At 44.8% G+C, this 21,117-nt stretch overlaps 1 protein-coding gene across 6 annotated transcripts in view; it reads right to left on the reverse strand.

The window, feature by feature from the left end:
• myo3b (myosin IIIB) overlaps window positions 1-21,117 on the reverse strand; it is a 756,411-nt gene that overhangs the window by 222,557 nt on the left and 512,737 nt on the right. For all 6 annotated transcript variants that reach the window (XM_068035378.1, XM_068035376.1, XM_068035375.1 and 3 more), the window contains 2 exons: window positions 13,805-13,967; window positions 4,493-4,570 (listed from right to left, as the gene is read on the reverse strand). In XM_068035378.1, the coding sequence (XP_067891479.1) occupies window positions 4,493-4,570; window positions 13,805-13,967 (241 nt within the window). The remainder of the gene's footprint in view (window positions 1-4,492; window positions 4,571-13,804; window positions 13,968-21,117) is intronic.

The following is a 21,117-nucleotide window of genomic DNA, read 5'->3' on the forward strand; positions in this document are numbered from 1 at the left end:
TAAGGGAAGGATGTGTAGCCCACCTGGTAGTTCAGGCTTGGATTGTAGCCGAGCCCCCAAGATGGTAAAAGTTTTAAAATCTCCCCTTTGTAAATGAACTGCGGGGACATGTTTCTTCCTGGATGGGGGGGGTCGGGGGAGTGGAGCAGGAGTGACACACAGAACCTGCCCTCTGGCCCAGGACTCTTCGGACAGACTTTACAGCTTTTTAGGGGAGAAGAATGTGCCACTATCCTATAAAACATCATACAAATCACAGGACCTTCTCCTGGACAAGCAAACTTTTACAGGCTCAACAGTGGTGGTCTGGAGCAAACACATCAATGCACTTACACCATGATTTGCTGCCTCATGGATTTTCATACCTGTAGGGTAAAAAATTGTTCATGGCTTAAATGTACACTTTACGTTAAATCAAGTTGGCTGATTGACTCAAATATCAGTACTGTTCACTAGGCAGGTAGCAAAAACTACCAATCGGCATTACATAATAAACACAAAACAGAATTTTCAAATTGCTTAATCTTTTACAATGATACCATTCATGAACCAAAAAGTGCTACAAGAGTGACCAATGAAATCAGTGAAAACCATTTGCTCCCATTTCTTTCAATGGCCATCCTGCTTTTGGAACCACTAAATATTTAGCATTATTTTCCAATCTGTGCACATATTCATCCAACTTAGCTGAATTTGTTTAGGTGGTTTCCAGCTTGGTAGGCGTAGGTAATCCTGTTGACATTGTACATGTCAAATTTTAATATGCTTTTGACAAGACACCAGAAAGGTGGTTACTTCTTAGACACCGAGTCATTATTAATTCGTTTTTTTTTATTCGTTTCTGGGATGTGGGCATCGCTAGCTAGGCCAGCATTTATTGCCCATCCCTAACTGCCCTTGAGAATTTTTATTTATTTATTTTTATTTAGAGATACAGCACTGAAACAGGCCTTTTGGCCGACCAACAACCACCCATTTATACTAACCCTGCAGTAATCCCATAATCCCTACCTACACTAGGGGCAATTTACAATGACCAATTTACCCATCAACTGCAAGTCTTTGGCGGTGGGAGGAAACCTGAGCACCCGGCGAAAACCCACGCGGTCACAGGGAGAACTTGCAAACTCCGCACAGGCAGTACCCAGAATCGAACCCGGGTCCCTGGAGCTGTGAGGCTGCAGTGCTAACCATTGCGCCACTGTGGTGGTGAGATGCCTTCTTGAACCGTTGCAGACCTTGGGGCATAGGTACACCAACAGTGCTGTTAGGAAGGGAGTTCCAGGATTTTGACCCAGCGACGGTGAAGAAATGGCGATATAATTCCAAGTCAGGATGGTGTCTGACTTGGAGGGGAACTTGCGGAAGATGGTGTTCCCATGCATTTGCTGCCTTTGTCCTTCGAGTTGGTAGAGGTCGCGGGTTTGGAAGGTGCTGCCTGAGTAGCCTTGGTGCATTGCTGCAGTGCATTTTGTAGATGGTACACACTGCTGCCACTATACGTCAGTGGTGGAGGGAGTGAATGTTTGTAAATGAGGTGCCAATCAAGCGGGCTGCTTTGTCCTGGATGGTGTCGAGCTTCTTGAGTGTTGTTGGAGCTGCGCCCATCCAGGCAAGTGGAGAGTATTCCATCACATTCCTGATTGTGCCCTGTAGATGGTGGACAGGCTTTGGGGTGTCAAGAGGTGAGTTACTCGCCTCAGGATTCCCAGCCTCTGACCTGCTCTTGTAGCCACGGTATTTAAATAGCTACTACAGTTTAATTTCTGCTCAATGGTAACCCCCTGGATGTTGATAGTGGGGGATTCAGCGATGGTAATGCCATTGAATGTCAAGGGGAGATAGTTAGATTCTCTCTTATTGGAGATGGTCATTGCCTGGCACTTGTGTGGCGCGAATGTTACTTGCCAATTATCAGCCCAAGCCTGGATATTGTCCAGGTCTTGCTGCATTTCTACACAGTAGGCTGATGGGGCGGTAATTGGCCAGGTTGGACTTGTCCTGATTTTTGTGTACAGGACATACCTGGGCAATTTTCCACATTGCAGGGTAGATGCCAGTGTTGTAGCTGTACTGGAACAGCTTGGCTAGGGGCACGGCAAGTTCTGGAGCACAGGTCTTCAGTACTATTGCCGGAATATTGTCAGGGCCCATAGCCTTTGCAGTATCCAGTGCCTTCAGTCGTTTCTTGATATCATGCAGAGTGAATTGAATTGGCAGAAGTCTGGCATCTGTGATGCTGGGGACTTCAGGAGGAGGCAGAGATGGACCATCCACTCGGCACTTCTGGCTGAAGATTGTTGCAAATGCTTCAGCCTTATCTTTTGCATTGATATGCTGGCCGCCCCCCTCCCCCCATCATTGAGGATGGGGATATTTGTGGAGCCACCTCCTCCAGTTAGTTGTTTAATTGTCCACCACCATTCATGACTGGATGTGGCAGGACTGCAGAGCTTAGATCTGATCCGTTGGTTATGGGATCGCTTAGCTCTGTCTATTGCATGCTGCTTACGCAGTTTGGCACGTAAGTAGTCCTGTATTGTAGCTTCACCAGGTTGATACCTCATTTTGCGATATGCCTGGCATGCCCTCCTAATTGAACCAGGGTTGGTCTCCTGGCTTGATGGTAACAGTAGAGTTGGAAATATGCTGGGCCATGAGGATAGATTGTGGTTGCGTACAATTCTGCTGCTGCTGATGGCCCACAGTGCCTCATGGATGCCCAGTTTTGCATGGCTAGATCCATTCAAAATCTATCCCATTCAGCACAGTGGTAGTGCCACGTAACACGATGGAGGGTACCCTCAATGTGAAGGCGGGACTTTGTCTCCACAAGTACTGTGGTCACTCCTACCAATACTGTCAAGGACAGATGCATCTACAGCAGGCAGATCAGGGAGTACAAGGTCAAGTATGTTTTTCCCTCATCACTTGCCGCAGACCCAGTCCAGCAGCTATGTCCTTTAGAACTCGGCCAGCAGTGGTGCTACCGAGCCACTCTTGATAATGGACATTGAAGTCCCCCACCCAGAGTACATTCTGCACCCTTGAACCCTCAATGCTTCCTCCAAGTGGTGATCAACATGGAGGTGTACTGATACATCAGCTGAGGGAGGGTGGTAGATGGTACCCAGCAGGATGTTTCCTTGCCCACATTTGGCTTGATGTCATGAGACTTCATAGGGTCCAGAGTCGATGTTGAGCACTCCCAGGGCAACTCCCTCCCGACTGTATACCACTGTGCTGCCATTGGACAGGACATACTTGGGGATGGTGATGGCAGTGTCTAGGACATTGTCTGTCAGGTATGATTCCGTAAATATGACTATGTCAGTTTATTGCTTGACTAGTCTGTGGGACAGTCCTCCCAACTTTGGAGTGAGCCCCCAGGCTTTGCAGGGTCGACAGGGCTGGGTTTGCTGTTGTCGGTGCCTAGGTCGATGCCGGGTGGTCCGTACAGTTTCATTGGCTTTGTAGCAGTTAGATACAACTGAGTGGCTTGTTAGGCCATTTCAGAGGGCCAACCACAATGGTTTCATGGCCATCATTAGGCTAGCTTTTAATTCCAGATTTATTAATTGAATTCAAGTTCCACCTTCTGTTGTGGTGGGATTCAAGCCCATGTTCCCAGAGAAATACCCTGGGTTATTAGTCCAGTGATAATACCACTATACCACCACCTCCCCAATACAATATCCCATTAAGGTAAGCTGTGCTGTAATTTGCTGAGTGCTTGACACACGTCATGTGCAGCATGGTGATCAATCTGTTAATAGAACTGTTGTTTAGTAACATTGCCACCACATGGGTCTCAATCAGTTGATGGTAAAAAAGCACCAATAGCCACAGGGATGCAAGGTGGCCTGACAGATTATCATATTCAATTGCATTTTGGGGAGGTGGGGTGCAAAAAGATTTCATGTATTACAAATTTCCCACTGACTGCTCAGATCAACTTTCTGACCGTAGTGACAATAAAAATCTATCACTGCTAAATCCAGGCAGGTATTTAAATACTCATATATCCTGTTCTTTGCCAGGAAAGGAAAATCCTTTGAAACAGGCAGGTAGATTTACTGCTACAGTAACGCTTTACAGCTCACCAACAGAAGATTCTAGGCCTAAGTTCAGATGAAAAAAACACCTAAAATTGTAAGTTATTTTTCTCTTTTGCTATGAATTTTCAGCAATTTTTGTTTTATTTTAATTGCAGGATAATAAATTGTTGTGTATGGCAGTTTCTGAATTTCCTGTAAAACAGTAGAACATTCTTTTATTGGCCATTACAGAAAAGTCTTCATACTGTACAAACTAAATTTGATACGAAGGATGGTTAATGCCTCCAAGTACAAAACCTACCATTTCTATGAGAATATGCATCACAATAGCATTTGTCACTCTTGAATTACTATAGCATTTGTAAAATTTAGTTGCCATCTGCAAAATTTTTGCTCAGGAAGTGTAAAATTATATTTTTGAGGACTTGCATTACCTGTTTGAATACAAATAGCAGCTTCTCTTTGTGTCTTCAGTTGCTTGTAGATTTTATGAGCAACATATCTTCTCCAGGCTAAAAAGAAACAAGTGACTGATGAGCCAGGGATTGGAAAGAATAAACTGTATATAATGAAAAATTATTAAAGTCAGAGTCTCCCTTTGGCTGGCCTGTGTTCTGCCAGAATTCATGTGAATGCTACAAGATTTACTGGAAAAGGGGTGTTTTTTCCTCTACAAAGCAATTTTTATTCTTGGAGAAAAAGGGAACTGTTCTTTGTAATCAAAATACCACAGATGCTAGAAATCGGAAATAAAAACAGAATGTGCTGGAAAAACTCAGCAGGTCTGGCAGCATCTGTGGAGAGAGAAACAGAGTTAACATTTCAGGTCTGTGACCTTTCATCGTTTTTTGTAATCTGTTTACTTAAAATATATACAATTTCTTAAAAGTCTTGGATGTGCAACCAACATGTATTTAAATTTTTCATTACTTTTGAACACACATGAAAAAACAATTTCCTAAATATCTGTTTTTAAGGTAATAAATCAAGTTCACTTGCTCCTCCCACTGCTTGGGCTTGATAAATGTGCACCTTTTACCATTACTAGCATGCTCTATATTTATGGGTATTTACAAGTCCTTCAACATACTCAATTTTACAAGCAATGCTAGACTTAATTGACAGAGGATAAACTTGTCTCTCTCGATATTTTCTTCAAGTAGATTATTTGGGGGTGTTAATTTGATCTGGGAACATTGACATGATTTTGACAGTAGTTAGTATTGCCATTGAAAAGTGGATGAGAGATCCTGGAATTAATCTTGCAAACATCAGTGGATGCAGATACAGTGTAAATCATTCAGTTAGAGTCTTATGCCTGTTTATTCTGGATTCTGGATTGGCTGACCTGGGACCAAGACTGCTGTGGGACCAATATTAATCATCTGATGCATAGTTGTATAATTTGCAACTGTGTGTAAGTTGTAGGGCAAAAAATGTTGTTATATGTCATCATAAGACATAAACATTTAAATTGCTTAGGAGTATGATAAGTAGGGTGGGCTATATAAAAAATAAAATGCTTTGTAAATCTGACGCATGCTGCAAACTACACTCCATTAAAGATATATCGTCGAGGAAGTTGGTCTTGTTTTCTTTGGAAAAGAGAACATATTGGGGTAATTAACCAAGTATGTGCTGGTAGCCCCTTTAAGTCACAACAGCAGGTCTTTAAATCTGCTCCAGCGCCAGATATCCTGTTTCCCTGCATGCTTAAAGCATATGGCCCAATCTGTGCTACAATTGCTGAATAATTATCAGCAACAGCCTGCATTTAAATAGTGCCATTCATGTAGAAAAAACAAATACAAAGTAGTTTATGCACATTGCACAAAATATTGTGAGGTCCATACCATGCTTATACACATCGTGAACTGCTATCACGATCCTGCCTCACCAAGTGCAAAAATAGTTTTATTGCTATTCTATTCATAATATGAACTACAGGGCCACTATGAACAATTTACTCTAGATTGGCTGAGGAGGACTCTGAAGAATGGTAAGTTCTCTTGACTTTGATCTAAAACAGCAAAGTGCCATCTAGAACAAGTCTAGAGCTTCGGCAATAGAATTAGTACGCTGTGATAAACTTTGAGGTTGAATAATTTTGGATCAGAGCAGAAAATGGCATGGCTCTTAGTTATGTGTGTACGTATATATGTATACACACAAGGACAAAAGCAAAATACTGTAGGATGCTGAAAATCTGAAACAAAAACAGAAAATGGTGGCAAAGGTCAGAACTGATGAAAGGACACCTACCTGAAACGTTAACTCTGTTTTTCTCTCCACACATGCTGTCTGACCTGCTGAGTATTTCCAGCATTTTCTGTTTTTTGTTTCATACATAAAAGGAGTTTGCCTGACCTGCTGGTTTCTATTAGATCATCACTGATGGATACTCCAACTCCATTTAACCCACCGTTGTTTTATATTCCTTGATGCCCTTAACTAACGTAAGTCTATCAATCTCAGTCTTGAGAATTTCAATTGACCTAGAATCCATAGCCTTTTGAGAGACGGAGTTCCAGATTTCCACTTAACTTTGTGTGAAAAAAGTGCTTCCTGATTTCACTCCTAAATTGCTTGCCCTCTTTTTATGGATTCCTCCACCAGACAAAATAGTTTTTTTGCTATCTACCTGATCGAATCCTTGTATCATTACCCTCTCAACCAGCAAAACTCAAGGGAATAGAAACCAAGGGGAAACCAATCTTCTCAGCTTTATCCCTTCTGCAATGGTGGAACTAATTTTAGTTTCTTTTTTATTCATTCATGGGATGTGGGCATCGCTGGCTAGGCCAGCATTTATTGCACATCCCTAATTGCCCTTGAGAAGGTGGTGGTGAGCTGCCTTCTTGAACCGCTGCAGTCCATGTGAGGTAGGTACACCCACAGTGCTGTTAGGAAGGGAGTTCCAGAATTTTGACCCAGCGACAGTGAAGGAACGGCGATATAGTTCCAAGTCAGGATGGTGTGTGACTTGGACGGGAACTTGCAGGTGGTGATGTTCCCATGCATCTGCTGCTCTTGTCCTTTGAGGTGGTAGAGGTTGCAGGTTTGGAAGGTGCTGTCTAAGGAGCCTTGGTGTGTTGCTGCATGCATCTTGTAGATTGTACGCACTGCTGGCACTGTGCGTTAGTGGTGGAGGGAGTGAATGTTTGTGGATGGTGTGCCAATCAAGTGGGCTGCTTCTTCCTGGATGGTGTCAAGCTTCTTAAGTGTTGTTGGAGCTGCATCCATCCAGGCAAGTCGAGAGTATTCCATCACACTCCTGACTTATGCCCTGTAGATGGTGGACAGGTTTTGGGGAGTCAGGAGGTGAATTACTCGCCACAGGATTCCTAGCCTCTGACCTGCTCTTGTAGCCACGGTATTTATGTGGCTACTCCAGTTCAGTTTCTGATCAATGGTAGCTCCTAGGATGTTGATAGTGGGAGATTCAGTAATGGTAATGCCATTGAATGTCAAGGGGAGATGGTTACATTCTCTCTTGTTGGAGATGGTCATTGCCTGGCATTTTTGTGGCGCAAATGTTACTTGCCACTTATCAGCCCAAGCTTGGATATTGTCCAGGTCTTGCTGCAATTCTACACGGGCTGCTTCAGTATCTGAGTCATCGCAAATGGTGATGAACATTGTGTAATCATCAGCGAACGTCCCTACTTCTGATCTTATGATTAAAGGAAGGTCATTGATGAAGCAGCTGAAGATGGTTGGGCCTAGGACACTACCCTGAGGAACTCCTGCAGTGATGTCCTGGAGCTGAGACGTTTGACCTCCAACAAACACAGCCATCTTCCTTTGCGCTAGGTATGACTCCAACCAGTAGAGAGTTTTCCCCGATTCCCATTGACCTCAGTTTTGCTAGGGCTGCTGAATGCCATACTCGGTCAAATGCTGCCTTGATGTCAAGGGCAGTCACTCTCACCTCACCTCTTGATTTCAGCTCTTTTGTCCATGTTTGAACCAAGGCTGTAATGAGGTCAGGTGCTGAGTGGCCCTTTCGGAACCCAAACTGAGCGTTACTGAGCAGGTTATTGCTAAGCAAGTGTTGCTTGTTGGCACTGTTGATGACAGCTTCCATCACTTTACTGATGATTGAGAATAGACTGATGGGGCGGTAATTGGCCAGGTTGGACTTGTCCTGCTTTTTGTGTACAGGACATACCTGGGCAATTTTCCACATTGCCGGGTAGATGCCAGTGTTGCAGCTGTACTGAAACAGCTTGGCGAGGGGTGCGGCAAGTTCTGTAGCACAGGTCTTCAGTACTATTGCCGGAATATTGTCAGGACCCATAGCCTTTGCAGTATCCAGTGCCTTCAGTCGTTTCTGGATATCCCGCAGAGTGAATCAAATTGGCTGATGTCTGGCATCTGTGATGCTGGGGACTTCAGGAGGGGGCAGAGATGGATCATCAACTCGGCACTTCTGGCTGAAGATTGTTGCAAATGCTTCAGCCTTATCTTTTGCACTGATGTGTTGGGCACCCCCGTCATTGAGGATGGGGATATTTGTGGAGCTACCTCCTCCAGCTAGTTGTTTAATTGTCCATCACATTCACGGCTGGATGTGGCAGGACTGCAGAGCTTAGATCTGATCCTTTGGTTATGGGATCGCTTAGCTCTGTCTATTGCATGCTGCTTATGCAGTTTGGCATGCAAATACTCCTGGGTTGTAGCTTCACCAGGTTGACACCTTATTTTGAGGTATGCCTGGTGCTGCTCCTGGCATGCCCTCCTGCACTCTTCATTGAACCAGGGTTGGTCTCCTGGCTTGACTGTAATGGTAGAGTGGGGGATATGCCGGGCCATGATGTTACAGATTGTGGTTGAGTACAATTCTGCTGCTGATGGCCCACAGCACCTCACGGATGCCCAGTTTTGCATTGCTAGATCTGTTTGCAATCTATCCCATTTAGCACAGTGATAGTGCCACACAACACAATGGACGGTATCCTCAATGTGAAGGCAGGACTTCATCTTCACAAGGACTGTGCGGTTATCACTCCTACCAATACTGTCATGGACAGAAGCATCTGCAGCAGGCAGAAGGTCAAGTATGTTTTTCTTTCATGTTGGTTTCCCCACCACCTGCCCCAGACCCAGTCTAGCAGCTATGTCCTTTAGTACGTGGCCAGCTCAGTCAGTAGTGCTGCTATCGAGCCATTTTTGGTGATGAACATTGAAATCCCCCAAGCAGAGTACATTTTGTGCCCTTGTCACCTTCAGTGCTTCCTCCAAGTGGTGTTCAACATGGAGGAGTACTGTCCCATCAGCTGAGGGAGGGCAGTAGGTGGTAATCAGTAGGAGGTTACCTTGCCCATGTTTGACCTGATGCCATGAGAATTCATGGGGTCCGGAGTGGATGTTGAGGACTCCCAGGGCAACTCCCTCCCTACTGTAGACCACTGTCTAGCCACCTCTGCTGGGTCTGTCCTGCCGGTGGGACAGGACATACCCAGGGATAGTGATTGCAGTGTCTGGGACATTGTCTGTAAGGTATGATTCCGTGAGTATGACTATGTCAGGCTATTGCTTGACTAGTCTGTGGGACAGCTCTCCCAACTTTGGCACAAGCCCCCAGATGTTAGCAAGGAGGACTTTGCAGGGTCGACAGGGCTGGATTTGCCGTTGTCGTTTCCAGTGCCTAGGTCGATGCCGGGTGGTCCGTCTGGTTTCATTCCTTTTTACTGACTTCGTAGCGATTAGGTGCAACTGAGTGGCTTGCCAGGCCATTTCAGAGGGCATGCAAGAGTTAACCACATTGGTGTGGGCCTGGAGTCACCTGTAGGTCAGACCAGGTAAGGACAGCAGATTTCCTTCCCTAAAGGACATTAGTGAACCAGATGGGTTTTTACAACAATCGACAACGGTTTCATGGCTATCATTAGACTAGCTTTTTAAATTCCAGATTTATTAATTAAATTCAAATTCCACCTTCTGCTGTGGAGGGATTTGACCCCATGTCTCCAGAGCAATACCCTGGGTTTCTGGGTTACTAGTGCAGAGATAATACCACTACACCACTGCCTCCCCTGGAGTTTGCACTCCTGGCTGTTGCTCTTTACCAGAGCAAACTACTTGTCATCCCGCCTTTGGGCTCCCAGAGGGAGAGCGCACAGGATAACATAACCATTCTATCAAAGGATTTCTAATTAAAGGGACCACAGCAAATGGCTCACCAGCACTTGTATTTTTAAGGCTGCAGCGACCACAGGAATGGAGAGGAGCCTTGGAAAGGCAGCTCCCTGGGAATCTCACTCTGACCTGGAGGTCTTGCCGTGGGATCTGAGGGGCGGCAGCGAGGTGAGCTCTCCCAAGGATGGGAGGAAGAGGACAACCTCTCCAATCAAGCATGCATGGCTGGAAATAGCTGAGGAATTCAGCAGCAGAAGTATTCCCTCCAACCTGAAGACAGTGCACCAAGAGGATCTAGGACCTCTGAATGGCATGACAGGTGACTAACATAACACTTACAGGTGCCAAGCCCCACGAGCATTCTCCAGCACACCATGCCTCAGGTGAACATATCTTGCAGCTCTACACATTCCTCTCCCTGCAGGCACCACATGTCGATGGTAGATGTCAGGAGGGTGATGGAATACCCTCCGCTTGCCTGAGTGAGTGCAACTCCAACAACACTCAAGAAGCTCAACACCATCCAAGTCAAAGCAGCCTACATGCTCGGCACCCCATCAACCACCTTAAACATTCACTCCCTCCACAATTGGCATGCAACAGTGTGTACCATCGACAAATGCATTGCAGAAACTCGCCAAGCCTCCTTCAACAGCACCTTCCAAATCCGTGACCTCGAATACCTAGAAGAATGAGGGCAGTAAATGCATGGGAACATCACCACCTGCAAGTTCCCCTCCAAGTCACACACCATGCTGACTTGGAAATATATCGCTATTTCTTCACTATTGTTGGGTCAAAAACCCCAGACTCCCTCCCTAACAGCACTGTGGGTGAACTTACACCCATATACTGCAGCGGTACAAGAAAGCACCTCACCAGCACCTGCTCAAGGGAAAGAAGGGGTGGACAATAAATCCTGGCTTGCCAGCAAGGCTCACATCCCAAGAATGAACTTTCAAAAAATTCTGCCCTCTGGAGGGGCATGCAGCTGAAGAGAAGGAAGCTGGTGGTGTTGCTGCTGTTGTTGCTGCTGGTGGTGGTGTTCCTCTGCTCTTGCCCCTCAGCAGAGGTAGAAGGTGGAGCTGCATAATGTTCTTGCATGCCATGTTGAAGACTGGCAGCAGGCAAGTGCAGTTGAAGGTTGAGTGAAGTGCTAAACAGATGAAGTGTCTGCCAAGAAGTTGGCGATCACCTGTCAAGCAGAGAAAGCACTCTCTGAGAGAAGAAGTACTTTGAACAGCAGTCTCTCAATGGCCATGGCTGGAGCTCTTCAGTTTCACAGATCAAAACCTTCACAGCTTGTCAGTTTCACTGAAGAAGCTCTTGCCGATAAGCACCCACCTTGGTGACTAACAAATTGCTGACAGGTCTGGAAACAGATTCCAAGGCTGGGAAATTTAGGATTCTGGGTTATAACAGGTCTTAATTGCCTTCTTAACTACCTCAACCACTTCCTAATTCTTACCCTGACAGATTAAGGAAGGTAAAATAAAAGCAAAATACTGCAGCTGCTGAAATCTGAAATAAAAACAAGAAATGCTGGAAATACTCAGCAGGTCTGGCAGCATCTGCGGAGAGAGAGAAGCAGAGTTAACGTTTCAGGTCAGTGACCTTTCATCAGAACTCAGATTAAGGAAGGTTCCCACTTGCCTTCAAACCTGCCAGAAAAGGGTGGGATGAGGTAGGGATCCCAACCTGACAACAATTTCTGGGACTTTCCCATTCCACAGGTACCGGAACCCACCTCCACTGGGCTAGCAAAATTCTGCCCCAAATGTAAGCAATAGTCATCATAATTTAATCTTTTCAGCCCCATTATTATTCTGGTAAAACCCTTTCTATGGCTAATATTTCCTTCCTGAGATGGAGTACCCAAACTCAAATGCAATACTCCAAAAGCATTCTAACCAAGGCTCTGTACAACTGATGCATCACATCCTTACTCCTGTATTCCAACCTCCTTGAGATAATGGTTTTCATTCCATTAGCTCTTTTGATTACTTTTTATACCTGTGCATTAACTTTTAGTAATTTTGTACATAGACACCTAGATCTCTTTACTTTTCTAAAGCACCTTTTTCCTATCAGCATCAAGAAAATATTCCAATTTGTATTTCCCAGATTGAAAGTGGATAACCTCACACTTTCCTGCATTGAACTCCATCTGCCACAGATTTTTCCCAGTCACTCCTGAGCCCCTTTATAATTTGCTGTTCCCATTCACACCATTGACTGTGCCTCCTAATTTAGTGTCATCTGGAAACTTGGCCATACAACTCTTTGGAAGTGAAAGTGGACCCTGTTACACCCATTTTATGGGTGTAAAATGCAGACCAAATACACCAATTCTGCAGCGCCATGTCATGATTATTGGGTCAATGATACTTAGGCTTCCCTGGCAGCTGCCTCAAGCAGGCATCAGGACTTTGCATATGCTAATAAGGGGCCTAACGTCTGTTTCAAGACCCCACGTCAAATACAGCAGCACTGTGTTGGGCATTTTTTAGGTTTGTATAACCAGGAGGCCTTAACAGAAATTCTGCAGGTCACCAACAAAAAGTTAACTTGTTTGTTTTTAAGTTGCCTAAATGTGGAGCCAGGAGGAGCAGAAATGATCCTTTCGCTTCCATTGCAACACTGTGGGAAGCTGCCAGCCGTGTGTGCTACCCTCATATTTGTATACCCTCCCAGATCTACTTGATGTCCACTAACACAATCACAGCCAGCACAACTTGGTCTGAAGCACAGCAGCAAGATGCTTCTGAATGTCCGATTGGCATCCGTGGCTTGCCAGAATTATCTCGATTAGGCCTGACACCCAATTTAGGGCAAGCCTCGGGGATTGCAGTTTCTGGTGTGCACATCATACAATTTATTGATCTTGTGCCCAAAATGGACCTAAACAAAATGTTGCCCCTCTATTTCTTCATCCAAGTCATTAATATAGATGGGTGTCTCATTTGCACACCCCTGGTCAGTTGACCACCCAAAGTGGCCAGGAAGCATCAGATGAACTGGAAGGCAGGAACATAATTTCAGGCAGCAGGAGGCCACCAGTCAGCAGCAAAAAAATGCTTTCTGGCATTCAGGTAAGTCACATGGAGTGCGTTTCTAGAATAAAAATGCCCAGACATGGCAGGTTTATACTTTCCTTGTCCCTCAAAGCCCCAAAAAAGTATTTAAAAACCTTATCTGTTCGGTCCTCTTCTGATCTGAGATCCTCTTCCTACTATTTTGACCTGGAGGAAAGCCATAGCAGCTTCTTCACTCAAGCCACCAGGTAAATGAGCAGTCGCAGCGTGATGATACAATTGAACCACAATCTGCACATTTAAAGAAGGATGTTGTCGGTTTTGGGCAGGTGTCTTTGCCACCTTCTCAGAAAGGCAACAGGAATGGAAAGGGGCATCATTGGCTAAGTCTCCCAGCTGCCCACCTATCCTCTTTCTGCTGGCGAATGGTATTAAAATGGCCCTTTAATATTTTACAAAGTTTGGTAAATATAAACTAGTAAAATTGTGATAATGGTATAAATCTAAACATTCTTAATTCCACTTCCAAAGTAGTCCTTCTCCATTAATTAGCAACATTTTAGTGCATACCTGACTGGATGATGATGGCACTGCTTTGTTTTTTTGCTTGTGCTTTCTTGTATCTCCTGGCTCCCAGCCAGCCTTTGATGTGGGCTTGAATAACCACAATGCTGTCAATGACATCTCTGAGCAGTAAATTTAACTGTTCTACTTGGTAATACTTGAGGAACACCTATAGGGAACAAGTTATCAACTTTGAAACTTATACAATTTACATAATCATTAATTAAATGTAAAAGTACATTATATTACATAGACTTCCTTTGTGGACCTGTTGTAGGAGACTGTAAACAATTACATACATGCATTTTTTCTTCAATGAGAACCAATAACACAATGTATATCCTACAGCTTTATAAAGGGTACCAGCTCTACTTTATTAAAAGTGCAAACTTTGGCTGACATCGAGTACTAAATACTGGCCAGAATTTCATGACCCCCCCCCCCCACCTGCAAAGAGTGGGCTTGTGACGGGGGGGGGGGGGGGGGGGGGTGCGGGGAGGCGTAAAATGGAGTGGGAGGGTCAGGGTTCCTTCCCGACATGCTCCCACCTCCACTGCCATTTTACATGGGGCGGCGGTGAGAGGAAATGGCCCGCCTGCCCCTGGAAAATCAAGGCCCCTTAAGTAGCCAATTAACGGCCACAAGGGACTCCTCCCGCCGCCACGTGGGTTTTGCTATTGGCAGCAGGTGGCCCAGGCCCGAAAAAAGCTGCCTGACAAAAGGAGGTGGCTTTCTGACAGCCTGGGGGGTGGGGCCTCCTGATCGGGTGCCCTGTGCCCGATGGAGGGGTGCCCCTGATGCCCCAATCAACCCCAATGCGCCCCCCAATACCCCAATCGACCCCCCTTGCCTCAGTGGGGCCTGACCGATCACTCCCGGCGATGCCCCAAAAACCTACCTTTTCCTGGGGCTGTCCTTCCTCTTCATGTGGAAGCTGGGTTGCAGTCCCAGCAGTGGCCACCGCTCCCGGTGGCGCTGCTGAGTCTAAGAGCTGTCGGCCCGCTGATTGGCCAGCAGCTCCCTTAAGCGGGACTTCCTGCCTCAATGGGGTGGAAGTCCCGTCTCAGACCAATTAAGGGCCTGGGGACTGGAAAATCTGGACTGGATCCCCAGGCCCATCCGAGGCAGGATCGCCATCAACATTTTGGTCAGTGGACAGCTCCCGTCCACCATATGAAAAATTCCGGCCACTGATTCAATAATACATTTTAGATATTGGATACAGTTACCCACTTTCATTTTGTATCAAACTTGATTATGTCCTGAGGTTATTTGTATAGCTACTGCTGCAGACAATGAAATAAATTTATCTGTGCAGATGGAAAAACATGCATTTCTTAATCCTAGCTATTAAATTACAGATAGGTCAAATATCGCAAGTGAACAACACATAATTGACTAAAAGTTTGAAGAGAAACTAAAGGAATGTTAACTTCAAATTGATGTGTCATTCTTTATAATGTGATGAGTTTCTTGCCCTGACAAATAAACTTGAGCTACACAAGAAGGGAAAGGAAGAATTTGCAATTATGCAGTAGTCTCATGTCTTGAGACATCCCAAAGTGCTCCACAACCAATTAATTATTTTTGAAATGCAGTCAGTCATGTAAACAAAGTAGCAGCTAATTTGTGTACAACAAAGTTTGACAACAGCAAATAAGCTGAATAACCAGTTAAGTTTCTTTTTACTGGTATTCACTGAGGGAGGAATGTTGGCCAGGAAATAGGGGGGAATTATTGTAAAATGCCATGGGATGTTTTATCTGAAAAGATAGGGCCTGAAGTAGGTAGATAGAATTTCAGTTTAATGTCTCATTCAAAAGATGGCATCTCTAATATTGCACCAATCTCAGATGAATGTGGTTCCAAAACACTCAGGAAGCTCAATGCCATCCAGGACAAAGCAGTTGCTTGATAGGCACCCCATCTGCCACCTTCAACACCTCCACCACCAACGCACATTGGCAACAGTGTGTACCATATACAAGATGCACTGCAGCAACTCACCATGCCACCTTCGACAGCACCTTCCAAACCTCTACCACCTCAAAGGACAAGGACAGCAAATGCATGGGAATACCACCATCTGCAAGTTCCCCTCCAAGCCATACACCATCTTGACTTGGAACTATATCGCCATTCCTTCACTGTCACTGGGTCAAAATCCTGGACTCCCTCCCTAACAGCACCTGCACCAAATGGACTGCAGCGGTTCAAGAAGGCAGCTCACCACCACCTTCTCAAGGGCAATTAGGGATGGGCAACAAATTCTGTTCTTGACAGTGACGCTCACATCTCATAAAATGAACAAAAATAGTTTTGCACTGGAGTCTCAGGTTAGATCATGGCCTCAAAATTCCTGGGAGTAGTGCTATATCTGGGAAAGGGGAAGGGGGTGGGCAGAAGGTGGACTGGATCCTGGCATGGCAAGAACGCTGCCTCACGTACCTTGAAATTTCAGTCAGGGGAAACCATGGGTGGTTCTTTTGACCACCCTTTCCATACCGGTGGGGGGAGGGGTGGCTTTCCTTGGAAATTCCTCTCTTTACGCTCTTGAAAGGCCTCAGTGCACACCTTTGAGGTGTTCTAAAATTAATCGATCCTGAAAGGGACCAGAGTTTTGACAGAAACTTTGAACAAAAAAAAATCTGTGTGGTTATTAAGGTGGAGTTTTCGTGTGTTCTTTGTGTGGCCCAGTCATATAATGTTATATCAAAGCACCAGCTATATGTGCAATGTTTTTGAAATGTGCCCAACTTTACTGCAACTCTGCTTGAATCTCTTCAATCACGTTTCTGCCCCTGCACTGACAGAGCCTGAACCAAGGTCTGTGACTGACTGTGACCTTGATGGATTATGCCTTCTCATCCTCCTGGACCTCTCTGCAGTCTTTGGTATAGTTGACTGCACCATCTTCCTCCAATGTCTTTTCTTCATTATCCAGCTCATTGGATCATAGCCAGAGCATTTTCGGTGATGGCTTATCATTCCACCCTCCTACCATTACCTCGTGAATCCCAAAAGGATCTGTCCTTGCCTATATGCTGCCTCTTAGCAACATCATCTCAAGGCATGTAATCAGTTCCCATACATAATCCAATAATTCCCACCTCTACCTCTCCACTACTTCTCTCAACCTCTCCACTGCCTCTGCATTGTCAGACTGCTTGTCTGAAAACCACTCTTGATTGAGCCTCAATTTCCTCCAGTTAATCATAAGGAAGACCCTGAAGCCACAAATGCTGTACTGTCACCACCAATTCCATTTCCTGCCTGTCTATTTTCTCAGGCTGTAACAATCTCAGTGCTTTGACTCGATTTAATTTCCATCACTTAGAATACTTCTTTGGCCTCCTTGTCTCGAGAGACAATGGGTAAGCGCCTGGAGGTGGTCAGTGGTTTGTGAAGCAGCGCCTGGAGTGGCTATAAAGGCCAATTCTAGAGTGACAGACTCTTCCACAGGTGCTGCAGATTAAATTGGTTGTCGGGGCTGTTACACAGTTGGCTCTCCCCTTGCGCTTCTGTCTTTTTTCCTGCCAACTAAGTCTCTTCGACTCGCCACACTTCAGCCCCGCCTTTATGGTTGCCCGCCAGCTCTGGCGATCACTGGCAACTGACTCCCACGACTTGTGATCAATGTTAGAATACTTACTCTCACTGTAATTGCCCACCTCTGCCCCTGCCTCAGCCCATCCGCCACTGAAAACCTCTGTCAACTTCTAGACTTGACTGTGCCAATGCTTTCGTGGCCAGTTTCCCATTAACTACCCTTTGTAAACTTCAGCTCATCAAAAGCTCTTCTGCCTATATCTTACTGCACCAAGTCCCATTCACTCATCACCCTTATCCTTGCTGATCTATGTTGGCTCCAGGTGCATCAATTTCCCAAATTTAAAATGCTCATGAACATGTTTACATCCATTCCAGGCCTTGGCCCTCCCTACCACTACACCCACTGCCACAAACTCTCAGTTATTCTGACTGGTCTGTTGTGGATGCCCCACTTCCTTCATCCCAGCATTTGCGACCTGGTCTTTTGCCATCAAGGTCCCATGCTCTGCAATCCCCTACATAAATCGTTCTGCTTCTCCAATACCCTCTCTTATTTTAATGCCACTCCACCTAAAAATCCACCTCTTTTTGAAGCTTTTCAAAGAAAGAAACTATTTCCTTTAGAGTAGTAATCCAGTTTAAGGGAGCATAAAATAAAAACTAGAGTCATACCATTTAGGAGTGAAATCAGAAATCACTTTTTTCACACAAAGAGTAGTGAAAATCTGAAAAACATCTCCCCAAAACATTGTAGATGCGAGCTCAATTGAAATTTTCAGGACTGAGATCTATAGATTTTTGTTGGCCAACAGCATCAGGAGATATGGAAGAAAGGTTAGTAGAGATGAGGTACAGATCACCCATTGTTTAATTCACTGGCAAAACAGGCTCAAGGGATTGAACAGGCTACTATTGCTCCAATAGGTACAGAAGGGAGTATAATGCTAGAGATGTTTGCAAAGATGGAGTTGGATAAGGCTCTGCAGGAATTTAAAAATGAGGATCAGAAATTTAAATTTGATATATTGGGGACAGGAAGCCTGAGTAGTTCGGTGAAGCCGGAGTGATGAGAGAGCAACACTCAATACAGAACAGAATATGTGTAATTGCATTTGGACACATTGGTATTTGTGAATGTGCAAGGTGAGACAGAAGGTTTTGACAAAAGGTTATAAAAGCATGGCTTGCTATTACACTTCAGGTTCTCTGCCAACACTCTTCACTCATATTTAAGGCCAAAATGAAGTTTCAAGAGATAAATCTATAACTGTAGCTTGCAACCTTACACTGTCATGGTTGGATAGTGTTCCAGAGCTCTAATGGTTACTCTACTATAGCATTATGCATCAGAGACTACATGACTGCCCACTGTGATCCTTCTGTTCACTTCTAAAGGCAGTAGATATCATGCTTAGACTATTGCATTTAAGATAAACCAAAATTAAATTTATTTATAAGTGTATGCGCACACGTGTGCGTACATACACAAGCAGTATCTAGCAACGCAATTCTAGATTTACACAATATTTAAACTGTTCCAAAAAGTGTATTCTGTAATCTTTAAAATTCTTTCCCAGTATATTTTAATTCTTTGCAATACAGGAAAGTAAAATATCACATTTACGAGAAGTGTAACGATGAAAAGATACAGGGCTGGAATTTCTACTTCCGCCACCGATTACAGCAGCGGACGTAAACAATGGCGGTCTGCCCTCATGTCGCGGAGCTGCCGTGATATTCAGCACGGCAGCACATTTAAATAGCCAGGGTGGACCACCCACCCCGATGATGTGGAGGGGGTAGGCAATGGCATCAGCCGCCTTTGCCCAGGCACTGATGCCGTTTTTAAAGGGCTCCAAGCCCTAACATTCAATTTAAATATTTAAAGGTAACTTCAATGAAAAAATTTTAATCCATTTAAATTGTTCCTCCCCCACTCCCCAAAAAACCATAAAATGAATCACTTGCCCTCTCCCCCACAAAACACTTCCCCTGCCCACCTGACCTTCCATCTCCCCCCTCCCCCCAAAGTACATAAACTTTACACTCTAACCCTTCCCACCATCTCCTACAACAATTATATTATTTTGACCCCACTCCACCCACTCCTGCACAGAGAAACTTAACTGATCCCCACTCCCCACCGTCTTTCGCCTCGGATGCCCGGACGGGGATCTGACGGTGTGGGAGTGCCAGTCACCAGCACCAATATCTCACCGGGAGAGACAGCGGGAGTTAGAGGGTAATATTTCCTTGATTTAAATTAATTGACATATTTAAATTTGGCTCCCGTCGCCAATCGGCAGTGGTCCACTGCTGGCCATGTCAGGCTGGGTCTTCTCGGGGTCGAGGCCTGTGGTGGGCCTCTGCCGGAGGCATTTTCCTGCCCTCCCTGCCATGACCTCCGACATCGGGGAGTCTGTAAAATTCAGCCCACAAACTCAAAACTGAAGAGTTAATAAAATGGACTTTTCTTTTTTTTTTAAATGGACAATGCTGCAAAAGATGGCTGCATGTGTATTTGAACATGGCCACACTGTCTGTTTAGAACAAATAATACGTAACTAAGTTGAGAGGTGTCAATTACACCCATGCTGAAATATTTCTGAAATGAATGGGTTCTACTGAAACAAAGAAGGTATGAAGTGGAAACATCATAACTGGATTATTCTCATCCTGGGCCACTGTGTGATCACCATGGGGGGAAAGACCAAAGTGTCTCCTACTTTGATACGACAAACTTTAACCTTAAAAAAGTAGCCCGAGAGGGAGAGAGAGAGAGACACGTAGCAAGAAATATCAACAAGAAGCTTGTCCAGTTAAGAGCTTGGAGAAAATCTAGCAAGCTAGAAGGGAGGCACCCTGCTGTAAATTCTACATTTTCAACTTATGCAACAGTGAATTAGAGGTTATCCACTCTCTTCAAACTGAACTTTCCACCAAGAGTGAAACCTACAAATACCTCAGGCCTGCAACCAACGAGAACTTGACTTCTGAGAGAATTCAACAGATTTACCATGAACCCTGAAACCCTACCTCACTTGAAAACCACTTACCCCTTTTCCTCTCTATCTGTCTCTTCGTGTGTGTGTATGCACATGCGTGCACACGCGCGAGTGAATGCGTGAGAGGGTGCTGTTACGACAATTTCGGGATAAGGCCTATTGCTCAATAAATAATTATTTTTCTGTTTTAAACATACAAGAAAAACTGTCGCTGTCTGTTTTTTTGACAAATCAAACACCAAGGGGTTAAACCCTAATAACAAAAAAATGCTGCGGTCAGGTGGGAGTTGAACAATGGGAATCATCCATACCCCTCACCACGTAGCCATAACAAAAATCTTCAGGGAAAATGCCTTGCTCTTACAGAACTGACTGAGACTTTCAAAAAAAGGTTACAGCACCAAAGATCAAAGGGTTCCTTTGCTACAGAAACCTCTTATACATGTTTTTACCAGTCATCTCTTGGTTACTTCAATACTCTCTTTGCTGGCCTCACATCATCCACATTTCATAAACTCTTAACGTGTCCAAACTCTGCTACACGTATACTACATTACCACATTAAACCTCACTCAATCATCCTTTCTGAGCTATACTGACTCCTTGTTCCAATAGGTTAAATTAAAAACCTTTGGGCTAGAAATTGTTAGACCTGGTTTTTTGGGTGCAGGGATTGCAATTTGCAACCTGTCCAAACTTTGTGTACCCATTTCAACTGAATGATTGTAGCATTGGCCCGAGCAGCTTCCATGCTGCTTTCTA

Source organism: Heterodontus francisci, chromosome 7 (genome assembly GCF_036365525.1).
Source record: "Heterodontus francisci isolate sHetFra1 chromosome 7, sHetFra1.hap1, whole genome shotgun sequence".
NCBI lineage: Eukaryota > Metazoa > Chordata > Chondrichthyes > Heterodontiformes > Heterodontidae > Heterodontus > Heterodontus francisci.